This window comes from Bos taurus, chromosome 16, assembly GCF_002263795.3.
Source record: "Bos taurus isolate L1 Dominette 01449 registration number 42190680 breed Hereford chromosome 16, ARS-UCD2.0, whole genome shotgun sequence".
Classification (NCBI taxonomy): Eukaryota; Metazoa; Chordata; class Mammalia; order Artiodactyla; family Bovidae; genus Bos; species Bos taurus.
The window spans coordinates 44,366,833-44,385,201 of record NC_037343.1 but is presented as its reverse complement, the minus strand read 5'-3'; the positions used below and the strand labels follow the sequence as shown (position 1 = coordinate 44,385,201).

At 45.6% G+C, this 18,369-nt stretch overlaps 1 protein-coding gene across 1 annotated transcript in view; it reads right to left on the bottom strand.

Moving 5' to 3' along the window:
- Positions 1–7,115, bottom strand: part of LOC107131287 (solute carrier family 2, facilitated glucose transporter member 5) — a 29,015-nt gene extending 21,900 nt beyond the window's left edge. The window contains exons 1-2 of the mRNA XM_024976743.2: positions 6,917–7,115; positions 5,350–5,440 (exon numbers count right to left, since the gene is read on the bottom strand). Coding sequence (XP_024832511.1) covers positions 5,350–5,382 — 33 coding nt within the window. The 5' untranslated portion in view covers positions 5,383–5,440; positions 6,917–7,115. The remainder of the gene's footprint in view (positions 1–5,349; positions 5,441–6,916) is intronic.
- Between the last annotated feature and the right edge of the window lie 11,254 nt (positions 7,116–18,369).

Below are 18,369 nucleotides of genomic sequence, written 5' to 3'. Positions count from 1 at the left end.
TTAAGGCAGGAAAAGAAAAATTTAAGGTAAAATCTTCTTCGCTGCTTGGATCATTATCTCCTCCCCTTTAGGGTGCATTGTGCATCTGTGTTACACATTAACTAGGTCCCCTTAGAAAACACAGGAATGCCTACTCCTAAATAGATAAATAAATAATAAAAAAAAGCAATTTCCTCCCGGCTCCAGCAAGATAAAACCTTAGGAGACAACATTCCTTCTTCAGTCCTATAAGAGGTCACAATAGCTCTTTACTTGCTTTTCTAGACTACGTAAACCATCAATACGTTACTTTGATGTATATAACCCTCTGTCTCAGAAATTACATAACTGTGCTTTGACTTCTAACAGGAAGAAGAGTCCCCAGAGCTCTCTGAAAGGCTGTTTCCCAGGTTATAATCCTCAAGCTGGCATGAATAAAAATTTCCATGTCTTTCTTAGATTGACTGCTGGTTAATTTTTCATGGACAATGCATTAAACAAATATTTACTGACAGCCACCTATGAGCCAGATACCACCCTACAGTCTGTTGAACAAAATGCCTGCCCCCAAGAAGACTGTGGTCCAATGGGGAAGACTTTTTTTTAAAGTACTTAATAATTAAACTAGAACTGTAGCAAGTTTTATGAAGAAAATCCACAAAAGTGGTTAAAAAGGGAAGTCAGGAAAATGACTGAGAGAGGGTGGGGGCTTGGGTAGCGGAGTGACTAAGGCAGGGGCAAGAGGTGCCAGCTTTGAGGATTATTTTAGGGAGCAAAATGAAAGGAACTGGTATTCTGTCAGAAAAATGAAAATCAAACCCACAGTTTGATGCTACTGCTCACTCATTAGGATGATTAAAGCCAAAAAAACATAATACGTGTTGATAAGGACGTTGTGAACCCTCTCACATTGCTGGGGGAATGCAAAATGGTGCAGCCACTTTGGAAAACAGTCCAACAGTTCTTCAAAAAGTTAAATGTAGAGTAAGTATATGACCAGCAAATCCACTCCTAGGTTTATACCCAAGAGAATGAAAACATAAACTTGAGTTTACACAAACTTGATCACAAATGTTCATAGCAGCATTTTTACCATACTCAAAAGTGGAAACAACCCAAATGTTCATGAACTGATGAACTGATAAGCAAAACGTGGAATAGTCATTCAGTGAAATATTACATGGCCGTGAAAAAGAATGGAGCCCTGTTACGGCCTACAAAGTGAACAGACCTTGAAAACGGGCTACGTGAAAGAAGCCAGTCACAGATCACCTGGTTCCATCTGTGTGAAATGTCCGGAATAGACAGATCCATGGAGACAGAGATCAATCGGTGACTGCCCAGGGTTGGGGGAGAAGAGGAGGAGATGGGGGAAATGCAGAGTGACTGTCCATAGGTACAGAGTTTCTTTTAAAGGTGATGAAAATCTTGTAAAATTGATTGTGGTGGACTTCCCTGGTTGTCCAGTGGTTAAGAGTCTGCCTGTCAATGTAGGGGACACAGGTTCGATCCCTGGTCCGGGAAGATTTCACATGCTGCAGGGCAACTGAACCCATGTGCCACAGCTGCTGAAGCCTGCGTGCCCTAGAGCTCATGCTCTGCAACAAGAAAACCACCACAGTGAGAAGCCCTGTGTCTCACAACTAGAGCAGTTCTGGCTCACTACACCTAGAGAAAGCCTATGCACAGCAACAGAAACCCAGTGCAGCCAAAAATAAATTTAAAAAAATATATTTAAAAAAGTTTTAATTGATTATGGTGATAGTTATTCAATTCTGTGAATGTATATTGAATTGTATAAGTTTAAAGGGGTGAAATGGTCTGGGAGTTATATTCCCAATAAAGTTATTACACTATATAAAAGAGGGGTGTAAAAGAAATTCAGATTTAAGCTTTCCTTTTTGTCTCTCTTCTCTCTTTTTTTTAATACTTGTGAGGAGGACAAAAGGAAGAATTTGGTACAGGGTTGGATTAGGGCATGAGAAAGAGAGGAAGGGGCCAGACAGGATGTGCAGGTCTCCCACAAGCTTGTTAAAAATGACAAGAGGGGCTTCCTTGGTGGCTCAGAGGTAAAGAATCTGCCTGCCAGTACAGGAGACACGGGTTCGATCCTTGGTCAGGAATATCCCACGTGCTACGGAGCAACTACGCCCATGCACCACAACTATTGAGCCTGTGCTCTAGAGCCTGGAGCTACTATGAAGCCCGTGTGCCCTAGAGACTGTGCTCGGCAACGAGAAGCCCCTACAAAGAGAAGCCTGTGCATTGCAGCAAAGAACAGCCTCACTCGCTGCAACTAGAGAAAAGCTCCACACAGCCATGAAGACCCAGCACAGCCAAAAAAAAAAAAAATGACAAGTGGCTCCGCGGCCTGTAGAGCTGTGAGTTTGAGCGTTTGGGAGAAAAAGCTAGGGGTCACTTCCCTCGTGCCCACAGTAAGCTGGCTTCCTGTTTTTCAAGACGGTGAGAACATTTCTGACAGGGTGTGATTCCAGGTCTCTGGGAAGAAGGCCCCACCCAAACCATCTCTCAGGAATTTGGCTCCAATTTCTTTTCTACGTCAGAGAGACACTCTCAGCCTAAGACTTTTTGTCATGCATCTCCAGTCAGAACAAAATATCCTGGGAAAATAAGAGTTCCTATGAATTATTAACACAGTAAGTCACTTTATCACACTATGGAATGAATCCAAAGTCTCACAAACGTTCCTTGAGGTCTGAGTGCTGAGGAGAGAAAGATAGACAAACTGGAAGTGCCCTGTCTCTGTGGGAGTCCGCAGCTGCCTTTCTTGCTGCTGGCTGTGTGGCCTTGGGCCAGCTCCTAAACTTCTCTGTCCTTCATCTGTAAAATGGGGATGATGATACTGCTTTCCTCACAGGATGGATGTGGGGAATAAATGAGTTCATACATGTGAAACGCTCAGACCCACAGCTGACTTGTGGTACACACTATAAGCGTTACACATTACATCAGAGGTTTGTTATCAATATTAATTATTAACGATGCAAATCAGAGGGAAGTTACTTGCTCAATGACACTCAACTAGTTGGTGGCGGCATCCACAAAAAAACCTCTGCTTTCATCTTCCAAAGCATTCTGGCATTTTCTTTTTATAATCCATTTTATTTTGTCTTTCAGCCCAAGAATCTTTTTTTCCCCGTGGGAAGTCTTCGGGCACACCAAATTTGTGTCTTTTCTCTTTACAGATGAGGAACCCAAAGGCCGGTGAGGTTGCGGTCACACACACAGCCACCAGAGGGAAAGAGAGCTGGGCCCTTCCCACCAGCCTGAGCAGCGGCCCCACCCCCACCCCCGGTGGTCGCCCAGACTCTATGGCCTCACTCACTGTCCCCACTTCTCCTCAGCTCCTAAATGCCCCTTCAGCTTTGCTGTGTGACTTGCAGGTTCTTTTTCACAGCCACCACTGGCTTAGTTCTGTTTTGATGTCCCCCGCACGTATTTACCAAAGGACTAGGTCTGCCCTCAGGAGCCTGGAAGGGGCAGCATGCATTCCTGGGATGGATCCCTGGAGGAGGCCTCCCTCCTGGGGGGATCGCAGAAGCAAGTGACTATGATTATGTTTTGTATGTAACCATTTAATCACGTCCTTGTATGTAACCGATTTAATCACGTCCTTTCAAAATGCATCGTTCATTTTCAGGGACCACCACGTGGGGCGTTTCTGTTATTTTGCAGCCGCACTTGGGGACACAGTTGGGTGGCGCATTACTCTCTGAAGAGGCGGCACAGAAAGGACCAGGGCTTCCCCTGATCCCCTAATCTCCAAGCTCTTGTTATCTCACAGTCTCTTCTCTGTAAAATAGAGGAGATAACATTTGACCTAGCACGGTCTTATTACCATGAGGTCCACAAGACAAGCCCTGTGGCGTGACACACTGATTCCAAAGCAGGAAATCTCATGGGCGAGGGTGAGACTGGCATCTGGTGAGCAGACACCAGAGATGATGCCAAACAACCTACAACAGCCAGGCCAGCCACCACCATCCCCCTCCCTGGCCCCACAGCTCCGAATGTCAGTAGCGCCCTGCTCTAAAGGATGATCAAAAATAATAATATGGGGACCTCCCTGGTGGGACAGTGGGTGGGAAACGGCCTGTCAATGCAGAGGACACAGATTCGATCCCTGATCCGGGAAGATCCCCCATGCTGAGGAGCAGCTAAGCCTATGTGATGCAACTACTAAGCCCACGCACCACAGTTCCTGAAGCCTGTGTGCCTAGAACCCGTGCTTCACAAGAGAAGCCGCTTCAAGGAGAAGCCTGTGCACCTCAACGAAGAGTAGCCCCTGCTCACTGCAACTAGAGAGGGTCTGTGTGCAGCAACGAAGACCCAGTACAGCCAAAAATAAATTAATTTAAAGAATAATATGTATGGCGGATCTACTCTATGCTAGGTAATTTACATGCATTATCTCATTTAGTTGTTCCAGCAGCCCTCTGTGAATGGCAAGGCTATCATTCCCATTTTATAGATGAGAAAACGGAGGCACAGAGTAGTTAAATAACTTGCCCAAGTTCCCACAGCTAGAATAGGCTGGAGCAGAAATGAATCCCAGGCATTTCTGCCTTCCAAACCCACTTTAATCTATTAACTCCAGAACATGTGTCCAACTTGACCATGGCAAGGGTCTCATATCTATGAATAAATAGTAAATTTGCACAGATATGTATCTACTCCCAAACTTCTTAAAGTGTCAGTACTTTTATGTTACCTTTCTGTCCCTATGCATTTTCCTCAATCAAAAGATAATCAAAAGTACAGCAAGAGACAATCAAAAATAACAACAGCAATTATACAGCAGCACACTTCGAAAGAAGTCCAGAAAATCTTTTGTCTCTAAAAAAAAAGGAGTCTCATTATCTAAAAGGTAGGAAATCTCTGCTCTGCTACCGAGCTGAGTTACATTCAAATCCTGCAACATCCTTTCTATCTTCTTTGCATACTGGCTTAGCTGGATTTACCTGCTGAAAAGGTTAATGAAAATGTCCAGAAGCCAAAATCAAATAAAATCAAAAAAATCTCTCAGGGGCCATGGGTAAGGATATTGTTGCTGATTTCAGAAGCCCTTCATCTAAAGTTCTTAAGGAAGTTGTGATAAATCAATCCCTTTGAGTCCCATCAATTCTGTTCTAACTACTTTGAAAAGCTCTTCCAGAAGAATGCTCCCAAAGAACCTTTAAACCTAAAAGTCTCTAAATCTCTCCTCTCTCTAGTCCCTGTAAAGTCCAGCTGCGGGTGAACTCTGAGGGGGCGGCCCCCCGTGCACACGACTTTGAAGAGCATCCCCCAGCAATGCTGAACAGGTCCTGACGGGGCTGCTCCTCACTGCCTCCCTGACAGTACACTTACCCCTTCCCTCTTGACTGGATCCTGCGGCTCCATCTTTGCTCTGGAAGTGCAGAGTTCTGCTTGTTTCCTTTCAGCCAAAATACCAAATGCACTGAATGGCGAGAGAAGACATTCTGGATGTACTTTGGCCGAGCCAGGTAACAGCCAATAGCATTTTTATGGGCAGTCTAAGGCAGAATAACCCTTTCGGGAACCCAGACGTTTGCCTTGTTTTCACTTCTTCTTTTGAAAGGAGCTGTCTGGGGTCTAGCTCAGCAAGTGGGCACCCCCCAGGGACTGTAGGCACCGTGCCTTCCTGATTGGGACAGTCTGCGGTATTTTCTTACTGCGAAAGTCAGCCTCATGATGGGTGACTGGAAGGGTTATTTCTGTCACAAAACGTGGAAAGCAACAGGTGCCACTGACCCTGCAATACTCCAGTAACAGAGGGGCAAGAGACGGGCTCATTAGTGGCTTCTCAGAAGAGAACCCTGCCAGAAAATCCTGCAGCAAGTCCCTCTGCAGGAGACTCGGCTTTTGCCCAAATTACCATGCAACACTTTTCTCGGAAAGTTTCTTTATTTTTCTTTTTAAGGAACTCAGAGTGGCCAAGGGATGCGATTTTCTGTGTAATCATCACTATTGCAAAGCAGTAAATATTTCAAATCCCTTTATCTGCAGGGCAGGAAAGTGAATCACAGCTGCTCGTCTGGGTTCCTCACTCACGGCCAGGCCATTGTTGGCCCCCTGCGCTCAGCACGTGTTCAGCCGTCATGGGGGCACACCAGGTCAGCAGCCAAAATCCAGAGCAAAGCCTCACAAGGTTTTCACCCTTACAGGGCATAGTCCCTGTTTTATTTGCTGTGGCACAAACCCCACAGTTAATATAGGCACATGACCTGGTTTACTTTCAAGTAACAGTTAATTTGGGGGCCCACTGTGTGTCAGGCACCGTTCTTGGCATCAGTGGCAAGCTGGGGAATTGGTGCCTCTGTGTAGGAGGCTGCAGACGAAGGTGACCGTGTGTGTGTGTGTGTGTGTGTGTGTGTGTGTGTGTGTGTGTGTATGTGTATGTGGTCCCTGCTTCCCCATTAACATGTGTCTGGGGTGTACTGGGGGGCAGTGGGGAGGTGGGCATTGACCATTTTCTCTCTCTAACCTCACTTATTGTTTTTTCCCTTCTGGGTCACAGCCCTAATACAATGATTTCCAACTAAGGTTTGGCAAGACCAGAGGTTTCCAATTATTTCAAAAGAGTTTTGAAAAATTCTCCAAAGAAAATGCACTTTAGTTGGGGGGGGGGCGGGGAGGGGAGAGTGAAGAAAGGGGACAGGTTGGGGAAAACAAAAGCAGTGTCAGAAGTTTGCCATCATGGGTCATTGCCAGGCCCAGAGGAAATCAAGAGAACCACTTCTTGGCCCAAAGCTTCCACTTGGCCCCCTGCGGCCCGCGGGGAGCTGACAACTGAGAGAGGGGGACACAGACCTCTCCTCTTCCTGCAGCCTTCACCTCCCACCTGGAGTGGGGGTGGGGGAGGAGACGGCGGTACAGGCCCAGGATGGGGTGGGGTTGGGGGGTGCGGTAGTACCTGCTCCGTAGGCCTCAGGCAGGCACCGCCGCGGCGTCACCAACGCCTCAGCGGCGGGAGCGCAGCGCGAGCGGGAGAACGCGCTGGGAGGCCGCCGAGGGGAGGCCGCCGAGGGGAGGCCGCCGAGGGGAGGCCGCCGAGGGGAGGCCGCCGAGGGGAGGCCGCCGAGGGGAGGCCGCGGGTATGCTGCGCGCAGAACGCCTCCTTACCCTTGCCCAGGGATTCCCCACCCGTCTGAAGCCTCTTCAGCCCAGGACCCTCGAGGGCACCTGAGGACCCCGGAGGGCCTGGAACAGACTTGTCCCCGCTCAGGTCGTCTGTGTCTGTCCCCTGTCAGGTCCTTCCCACCCCCTGCCCCGGGCCCAGCAGCCTGGGGTCCTCAGGACCCTTTAGGCCCGTGGGAGGAGGGCGGGCCTTTGGGCGTCCACGGATAATGCGGAATCAGAACGCGGACTGGCACCCTGGTCCGAAGCGGGGACTGTCCCTGCTGTGTGGCCTGGGATGGCCCTCTACAAGTGTCTGTGGTTTACTGAACTTTCCATGTTTATTTATTACCCTCGAGAGCTGAAAACGGGGATTGGGAGGAGGAGATGGAGGCGCAGGGTGGGGGGTAGGGGAGGGTGTGGGTGTCGGGGAGCTGGGAGGAGGGGAGTGTCTTCTTTACATCTCTGGCCCTTGCTCTCCCGCCCTGCTCTCCTCTCCTTCTGAACTAGGGAGGGAAACTACCGATTGAAATCCGATTTTGTCTTGGGGTTTAAAACGACAATAATAAACACCACTGATTAACCTAAGGACATTTTGCCCAATAGCACATAGCAGACCAAGGCGTGTCCTGGGAACACGTACTAATGTTTCCAAGAAACTGACCTGTGCTTGAAACTACCTCTGATGAGAGCCAAAGAATCATTTTTAAAGCAAAGAGGAGATAACTAAAAGAACCTATCGTATAGCACAGGAAACTTGCAGCACTCTGTAATGACCTATATGGGAAAACAATCTAAAAAAGATGGATATATGTATAAGTGATTCACTTTACTTTTCAGCAGAAACTAAGACAACATTGTAAATCAATCACACTCCAATAAAAATTAATTTAAAAAATAAATAAAAGAGAAAAGTGGCCAGACTCAGGTTCTGCCAGGACTTTCCTGATTTTCTCTTCTCCACCTTCCATACAGTTTGATTCATTACAGGGAAATTATATTAGGATTTTATCCAGAAAAAGGACCCCAAAACTAATTTTGGGGTCCTTTTCTCTAGATTAGGTACTCTCTAATCTCTCACAATGGAGAAAGTGTTTGCTAAGAATACTTGTTTGCCAAGAATTCTGACAAGAGAATTTGGGGTCCCAGATCTCATTCCCAAATCATTACCATATATTATTATTATTAAGCATCATTAATATAAGTGTAAACTTATATCATGTGGCTAAGAATCTAGCGGGGAAGGCAGAATTTCGTCTGGTAAAACACTGATGAATTTGTAACTATAAAAAGAGTTCTAAAGAAGGGTTGGGGAGCTGGTCAGGGAAGTCTTCCCTAAAAAAGTGACCTTGAGCTGAAATGGGAAAGAAAGATGAATAGACCAGTGCTGAAGCTGAAGCACCAATATTTGGCCACCTGATGTGAAGAGCTGACACATTGGAAAAGACCCTGATGCTGGGAAAGATTGAGAGCAGGAAAAGAAGGGGTGACAGAGGATGAGATGGTTGGATGGATGGCATCACCGACTCAATGGATGTGAGTTTGAGCAGACTCTAGGAAATAATGGAGGACAGGAAAGCCTGGTGTGCTGCAGTCCATGAGGTCACAAAGAGTCGGACACAACTTAACGGCTGAACGACAGCAAAGCAAAAGGGGATGAGATAGAGATGGGGTGGTGGAGACATCCTTCCAGATAAGGAACAGTAAATGCCAAGGCCTGTGGCAGAAGAGAAATTGCAAGGTCAGTATAGCTGAAGAGCACCAGACAGGAAGAGTAAATGAAGAAGGAGCCTGGGGAAGTGGGTAGGGCCAGACTTATAGCCCGGGTGAGAGAGCTTGATTTTTGTTCTAGGAGAAGAGACAAGGCATTAGAGGATGGAGGGTGATCAGAGCTGTGTTTTTAAAAGTTCACTGTGGCCGCCTAGAAGAGAAGTGATGTGGAGACAAGAGACCAGTGGATTTGGGGAAGAGAAGAGAGATTCATTTTTTGCTGTTGAACAGGCAAAAGATGGGCTTCCTGGGTGGCACCAGTGATCAAGAATCCACCTGCCAATGCAGGAGACACAAGCGACTCAGCTTCAATCCCTAGGTCAGGAAGATCCCCTGGAGGAGGAAATGACAACCCACTCTGGTGTTCTTGCCTGGAGAATTCCATGGACAGAGAAGTCTGGCAGGCTACAGTCCATAGATCTGCAAAGAGTCAGACATGAATGAAGTGACTGAGCACAGACACAGGCAAAGATACCAGTTGCCTGAACTGTATGGTGGCAGAGGTTAGAGAAATACATGCATTTGAGAGATATTTAGGATGGAAATTGACAAAACTTGATGATTGACACCAAAGGGAATTAAGAGGATCTTTGTATTACTGTTGTAATACAAACAAAAAATAAAAATGGTCTTTCTGAAAATTAAGATTTTCAGAAATTGAAAAGAAAAAGTTTATATGGGAAAATGTAACCAAGATGTGAGATGTTGAATTAGCATCACGCAGCAGAGTGGCAAATCCCTGGGCTGTTCTTGAAACTGAACAGGACCCTGTGCAGCTCCTAGGCACAGAAGCCTTTCTGTGTACCCCATTTCTTGTTTGTAGGGAACAGACTCCAACCTCCATGACTTTCCCTGAGTCCCAAAGGGTAGAATTGGGCTGTTACTAATCTGGGAAGGGAGGGAAAGTAGAGACAAGAGAAAGTTAGTTAGTGAAAGTTAAGTCGCTCAGTCGTGTCTGACTCTTTGCAACCCCATGGACTGTAGTCCACTAGGCTCCTCCATCCATGGGATTCTCCAGGCAAGAATACTGGAGTGGGTTGCCATTTTCCTCTCAGGGGATCTTCCTGACCCAAGGATCGAACCCAGGTCTCCCACATTGCAGGCTTTAACCTCTGAGCCACAAGGGATTTAAAGAAAGTCCTTAAGAAACAGCCAACAAATAACAATGCAGCCTTGGGGTGGGGTCCTGGTTCTGCCTCAAGGGATACACATAATAATATCTTTAAACTCTTTGTAGAACCAAAACTCCACAACAAATGGAAGATGTCAGCATTCTTCATTCCAGAGAAGCTCTCTAGATTAAAGGAACCACAGAAACCCATCAGATTACCAGACTAGTTTAAAGGAGTTTAGGCACACACTCTAATCTTATCAGCAATCCCCTCCTTGAACTATTGCTGTAAAACTCATCATCTAATGCTCCTGGGTTGGAACACAGTTTGTGAAGGGCACGAGTCCTCTCTCTCCCTCTTTGCCTGGCAAAGCAATAAAGCTATTGTTTTCTACTTGACTCAAAACTCTGTCTCTGAGATTCAGCACTAGTGCAGAGGCCGAGTTTTAGGCATCATTCTGAGATCAGACAATGATACCAGGGCTTCAGAACAGTGCTGATGTCATCTCTACTAGGAATGTTCTGGAGTGTTTAAAGTTTTGTTGTGGGCCTTTATTGCAGAGACTGCTGTAGGTGCCCTAGTGAAAAGAGAACACTCAGTCGTGTCTGACTCTTTGCGAGGTATGGACTGTAGCCTGCCAGGCTCCTTTGTCCATAGGATTCTTCAGGCAAGAATATTTGAGTAGGTTGCAACACCTTCCTCCAAAGGATCTTCCCGATCCAGAAATCGAGCCTGTGTCTCTTAGGTTTCCTGCATTGGCAAGTGGATTCTTTACTACTAGTGCCACCTGGGAAGCCTATATATATGGGTGTGGGTATGTGTCAATCGCTCAGTTGTGACTGACTGCAACCCTATGGACTGTAGCCCACCAGGCTCCTCTGCCCAAGGGATTCTCCAGGCAAGAGTACTGGAGTGGGTTGCTACATATATAAGCCTATATATATATATATGTGTGTGTGTGTGTGTGTGTGTGTGTATATATATGCCTATGTATACATATATATATATAAGCCTATGTATATATATCAGAGAAGGCAATGGCACCCCACTCCAGTACTCTTGCCTAGAAAATCCCATGGACGGAGGGGCCTGGTAGGCTCCAGTCCATGGGGTCGCTAAGAGTCGGGCACGACTGAGCAACTTCACTTTCACTCTTCACTTTCATGCATTGGAGAAGGAAATGGCAACCTACTCCAGTATTCTTGCCTGGAGAATCCCAGGGACAGAGGAGCCTTGTGGGCTGCTGTCTATGGGGTCACACAGTCGGACACGACTGAAGCGACTTAGCAGCAGCAGCATGTATATATATGTGTGTGTGTGTATAAACAAATGGGGTTTTGCTTTCAAGATGGCAAAGTAGAAGGACATGTGCTCATCTTCTCCTGTGAGAACTCCAAAATTACAACTTGCTACTGAACAATCATCAACAGGAGAATGTTGGATCCCACCAAAAAAAGATACCCCATGTCCAAGGGCAAAGGAGAAGCCCCAGCAAGACAGTAGGAGGGGTGAAATCACATTTAGAATCAAATTCCATACCCTCCAGAGATACTCTGAAAGTGAAAGTTGCTCAGTCGTGTCTGACTCTTTTCGACCCCATGGTCTATATGGTCCATGGAATGCTCCAGGTCAGAATACTGGAGTGGGTAGCCTTTCCCTTCTCCAGGGGATTCCAACTCTGGAATCGAACCCAGGTCTCCCACGTTGCAGGCAGATTCATTACCAGCTGAGCCACCAGGGAAGCTCAAGAATACTGGAGTGGGTAGCCTATCCCTTCTCCAGTGGATCTTCCCAACCCAGAAATCGAAACGATGTCTCCTGCATTGCAGGTGGATTCTTTACCAACTGAACTATGAGGGAAGCTCAGATGCTAGGAGGGCTCAAACAAAACCTTGTGTGCACCAGGGCCCAGACACCCCACCAAGACTGAGCCAGACCTGCCTTTGAGTGTTTGAGGGTCTCCTGTGGAAGTATGGGTCTGCAGTGGCCTGCCACAGGGGCAGGGGCTCTGGGTGCAGCAGAGCTCAGTGTGGAATAAGTCCTCTTGGAGGAGGTTGCCATTAACCCCATCATAGAGCCGCTGAGCAGACGAACTTTCACAGGGAGTCCTGTGTAAGTCCTGGAGAAGGAAATGGCAACCCACTCCAGTGTTCTTGCCTGGAGAATCCCAGGGACGGACGGAGGAGCCTGGTGGGCTGCCGTCTGTGGAGTCGCACAGAGTTGGACACGATTGACGTGACTTAGCAGCAGCAGGGAAACAGACTCTTGTGTCTCGTGCACACCAGGACCCAGGAGAAAGGAGCAGTGACCCCACAAAAGACCGACCCAGACTTGCCTGTGAGTGTCCAGGAGTCTTCGACGAAGCCATGGGTTGGCAGTGGCCTGCTGCAGGATCAGGGGCTCTGAGTGTAGCAGTGAGTGCATGGGACCTTTTGACTGAGGTCACCGATATCTTCATCTCCACCATAGTTTGGTCTCAGATCAAACAACAGGGAGGGAACACAGCCCCACCCACCAACAGAAAGTTGAATTAAAGATTTACTGAGCACAGCCTCGCCCATCAGAACAAGACCCAGTTTCCCCTACAGTCAAGTCTCTCCTATCAGGAAGCTTCCATAAGCCTCTTATCCTTATCTGTCAGAGGGCAGAGAGAATGTAAACCACAATAACAGAAAACTAATCAAACCGATCACATGGACCACAACCTTGTCTAACTCACTGAAACTATGAGCCATGCCTCGTAGGCCCACCCAAGACTGATGGGTCAAGGTGGAGAGTTCTGACAAAACTTGGTCGACTGGAGAAGGCAATGGAAAACCACTTTAGTATTCTTGCCTTGAGAACCCCCATGAACAGTATGAAAAGGCAAAAGATATGCTCTGAAAGATGAACTTCTCAGGTCGGTAGGTGCCCAATATGTTACTGGAGAAGAGTGAAGAAATAACTCCAGAAAGAATGAAGAAACAGAGCCAAAGCATAAACAACTCTCGGTTGTGTATGTGACTGGTGATGGAAATAAAGTCCGATGCTATAAAGAACAATATTGCATAGGAACCTGGAATGTTATGTTCATGAATCAAGGCAAATTGGAAGTGGTCAAACAGGAGATGGCAAGAGTAAACATCGACATTTTAGGAATCAGTGAACTAAAATGGACTGGAAAGGGTGAATTTGATTCAGATAACCATTATATCTGAATTATAATTATTCATTATATCTGAATATACTGTGGGCAAGAATCCCTTAAGAAGAAATGGAGTAGCCCTCATAGTCAACAAAAGAGTCTGAAGTGCAGTACTTGGGTGCAATCTCAAAAACGACAGAATGATCTCTGTTTTTTCCAAGGCAAACCACCCAATATCACAGTAATCCAAGTCTATGCCCCAACTAGTAATGCTGAAGAAGATGAAGTTGAACAGTTCTATGCAGACCTACAAGCCCTTCTAGAACTAACACCCAAAAAGATGTCCTTTTCATTATAAGGGGACTGAAATGCAAAAGTAGGAAGTCAAGAGACACCTGGAGTAACAGGCAAGTTTGGCCTTGGAGTACAAAATGAAGCATGGCAAAGTCTAACAGAGTTTTGCAAAGAGAATGCATGATCATAGCAAACATTCTCTTCCAACAACACAAGAGACTAATCTACACATGGACATCACCAGTTGGTCAACACCAAAATCAGATTGAATATATTCTTTGCAGCTGAAGATGGAGAAGCTCTATACAGTCAGCAAAAATAAGACTGGGAGCAGACTGTGGCTCAGATCATGAACCCCTTATTGCAAAATTCAGACTTAAATTGAAGAAACTAGGGAAAACTACCAGACCATTCAGGTATGACCTAAATCAAATCCCTCACGATTATACAGTGGAAGTGACACATATATTCAAAGGATTAGATCTGATAGAGTGTCTGAAGAACTATGGACAGAGGTTTGTGACATTGTACAGGAGGCAGTGATCAAGACCATCCCCAAGAAAAAGAAATGGAAAAAGGTAAAATGGTTGTCTGCAGAGGCCTTAAAAATAGCTGAGAAAGAAGAGAAGCTAAAGGCAAAGGAGAAAAGGAGATATACCCATTTGAATGCAGAGTTCCAAAGAATAGCAAGGAGAGATAAGAAAGCCTTCCTTAGTGATCAATGCAAAGAAATAGAGGAAAACAGTAGAATGGGAAAGATGGGAGATCTCTTCAAGAAAATTAGAGATACCAAGGGAACATTTCATGCAAAGATGGGCACAATAAAGGACAGAAATGGTATGGACCTAACAGCAGCAGAAGATATTAAGAAGAGGTGGCAAGAATACACAGAAGAACTATAGAAAAAATATCTTCATGACCCAGATAACCACTATGGTGTGTGATCAATGACCTAGAGCCAGATATCCTGAAGTCAAGTGGGTCTTAGGAAGCATCACTACATACAAAGCTAGTGGAGGTGATGGAATTCCAGTTGAGCTATTGCAAACCCTAAAATATGATGCTGTTAAAGTGTTGCACTCAATATGCCAGCAAATTTGGAAAACTCAGCAGTGGCAATAGGACTGGAAAAGGTCAGTGTTCATTCCAATCCCAAAGAAAGGCAATACCAAAGAACGTTCAAACTACTGCACAATTGCACTCATCTCACACACTAGCAAAGTAATGCTCAAAATTCTCCAAGCCAGGCTTCAACAGTAAATGAACCATGAACTTCCAGATGTTCATGCTGGATTTAGAACAGGCAGAGAAACCAGAGATCAAACTGCCAACATCCATTGGATCATAGAAAACATAAGCGATTTCTAGAAAAGCATCTACTTCTTCTTCAATGACTACACCAAAGCCTTTGACCTGTGTGGATCACAACAAACTGGAAAATTCTTCAAGAGATGGGAATACCAGACCACCTGACCTGCCTCCTGAGAAATCTGTATGCAGGTCAAAAAGCAACAATTAGAATTGGACATAGTTCCAAACATGGTTCCAAACAGCAGACTGGTTCCAAATTGGGAAAAAAGTACATCAAGGCTGTATATTGTCACCCTGCTTATTTACCTTATATGCAGAGTACATCATGCAAAATGGATGTACTGGCTGGATGAAGGCTGGATGAAACACAGGCTGGAATCAAGATGGCTGGGAGAAATATCAATAACTTCAGATATGCAGATGACAGCACCCTTATGGTAGAAAGTGAAGAGGAACTAAAAAGACTCCTAATGAAAGTGAAAGAGGAGAGTGAAAAAGCTGGTTTAAAACTCAACATTCAAAAATGAAAATCATGGCATCCGGTCCCATCACTTCATGGCAAATAGATGAGGAAACAATGGAAACAGTGAGAGACTTTATTTTGGGGGGCTCCAAAATCCCTGCAGATGGTGACTGCAGCCATGAAACTAAAAGACGCTTACTCCTTGGAAGAAAAGCTATGACCAACCTAGACAGCATATTAAAATGCAGAGACATTACTCTGCCAACAAAGGTCCATATAGTCAAAGCTATCGTTTTTCCAGTAGTCATGTATGGATGTGAGTTGGACTATGAAGAAAGCTGAGTGCCAAAGAATTGATGCTTTTGAACTGTGGTGTTGGAGAAGACTCTTGAGAGTCCCTGGGACTGCAAGGAGATCAAACCAGTCAATCCTAAAGGAAATCAGTCCTAAACATTCATTGGAAGAACTGATGCTGAAGCTGAAACTCCAATACTTTGGCCACCTCATATGAAGGACTGACTCACTGGAAAAGACCCTAATGCTGGGAAAGATAGAAGGCAGGAGGAGAAGGGGATGACAGAGGATGAGATGGTTGGATGGCATCACCAATTTGATGGACATGAGTTTGAGCAAGCTCCGGGAGTTGGTGATGGACAGGGAAGCCCGGCTTGCTGGAGTCCATGGGGTTGCAGAGTCGGATACGACTGAGTGACTGAACTGAACTGATATATTTGTTTGCTTTAATTGATTACAGTCAAAATCAGGTTTGTTTGATTTTTTGACTGAGCTGTGCAGCTTGTGGGATTTTAGTTCTCCAACTAGGGGGTTGAACACAGGCCCCAGGTAGTGAAAGCATTGAGTCCTAACCAGTGGACCACCGTGGATTCTCAATCAGATTTTAAATTGTGATGAAACAGCTCTCTACTAGAAGCAAACCACCTAAGGACCCTCATTTTAAAGGACCGAGCAAGAACCCTGTGGCCTGCTGGGTACAAACAACAGTGGAGATTTACTCAGGCCGTTGTCTTTTAGACTGCATTTGCTTTTGTTTGTGTTCAGATGTTAAAATTGCCTGGTGGTCCGCCTCAACCCTGTTTTCCTCTTAAGCTCCGTACTTTATTTATATGCTATGTTATAGAAGGTGGGTTTCCTTAGAAACATGTGTATCGCATTAGAGTACCTGCACATGTCTTGGAGGACACAAAGCGAGGCTGCTACCAAGGGGTGTGTGCACTGTTTGATTGGAAGGAGGGGCAGGAAGGCAGGAGACAGCTCTGGGTCATCCCCATTCCAGGATTAGGTAAGGAAGGAGTAATTAACAGGTCCCGGCTTGCACCCAGCCCTCCACACAGGCAGCGCTCCTGGTGCAGGGGTCTGAGAGGTTGACACAAGACTTCCCAAGCCTGGTGCGCAGTGGGGTCAACTACACCTTGCCCAGGCCTGCTGGGTTCTGGCCACTGGAACCCAACTCTGCAACGTGGGTGGAAGGAGGAGGGAGAGAACATGCCCGATCCAAGCTTTCTCTCTCCTCAGGCCAGATTCTGCCGTCATTGAATCAGGCCCAAGATTTTATCAGATGCCTGCAAGGCAAAAGGCTGCCAATCATGCTGACTCACCTAGTGAGTAAGCTTCAGAGACATTACAAGGTTCCTAAGTTTTCTTTCCAAGAACAGAATTTGACCTCACCTATTAGGGTGCCCATGCTCTAAAGGTAGTGACCCTTGGGAATCACGGAGAAGATGGGTGAAAGCCAGGGGATCACGAGGCTTCTCAGGGACATGAGTGGCTTCTGTTGGTTACACATTACCCTGGGTAAACAACTCTTTTTTTCCCACATCATGTTAAAAATAAAAACAAAACAGCAAACATATAATAAAACTGACCATTTTTAGGTGTACAGTTCAGTCGTGCTAAGTATATTCACTGTTGTACAACCAACTTCCAGCACTTTCTCATCTTGCAAACTAAAGCTCTGTATCCAACAAACACTAACATTCCCCAGCTCTGGCAACCTCCATTCTACTTTTTGTTTCTGTGAACCTGACTGCTTTAGTTGTTTCATGTAAGTGGAATCTTGGAGGATTTGTCTTTTGGACTGTCTTATTTCACTTAGCACACTGTCTTCAGGGTTCATCTGTGTGTGGGCAAGGATGCAGAGAAATTGGAACCATTGTAGGCTGCCCGCGGGAATGTAAAATGGGGCAACTGCTGTTGGAAAACAGTTTGGTGGTTTCTTAAGAAGTTAAAAATAGAATTACCTTAGGACTCAGCAATTCTACTCCTAAATATATTTTAATTCCAAAAGAATAAAAAAAAGTTGGCATTCAAGCAGAGATATGAATACGCATATTCATAATAACCCTATTTACTATAACCAGAAGGTGGAAACAGCCCACACTTCCACCAATGGATGAATGAATAAACAGATTGTGATATATACACACAATGGATTATGTAGCTATAAAAAGAAATGAAGTACCGACACAAGCCACATTAGCCTTGAAAACATTATGCTACGTGAAAGAAGCCAGGCACAAAAATGTCACATGTTGTAGGATTCTACTTATACTGGAAATTCAGAAAAGGTAAATCCGTAGAGACAGAGAGCAGATGGGTGGTTGCCAGGGGCTGAGGGGAGAGAAGAAGGGGGGATGACTGCTTAATGGGTGTGAATTTTCCTTTGAGGGTGATGAAAATGCTTTGGAACCAGATAGAGTGGTGATTATACAACATTGTGAAGGTACTAAACGCAACTAAATTGTACACTTTAAAAAGGTTAATTTTATGTGAATTTCTCCTTAAAAAAAAAAAAGGGAATAGGACTTCCCTGGTGGTTCAGTGGTAAAGAATCCACTTGCCAGTGCAGGAGACAAGGGTTCTTTCCCTGATCCGAGAAGATCCCACATGCTTCGGGGCAACTGAGCCCACGTGCCACAACTATTGAGCCTGTGCTCTAGAGCCCAGGAGCCACAGCTACTGAAGCCCAGACGCCCTACAGCCCATGCTCTGCAGCAAGAGAAACCACCGCAATGAGAATCCTGCACATCACAACTGGAGAGTAACCCCTGCTCACCACAACTAGAGAAAAGCCCTCGGAGCGACAAAGACCCAGGACAGACAAAAGTGAGTAAATATACAAAATTTTTTAAAATAAAATGAAAAGCAAGGGAATAAAT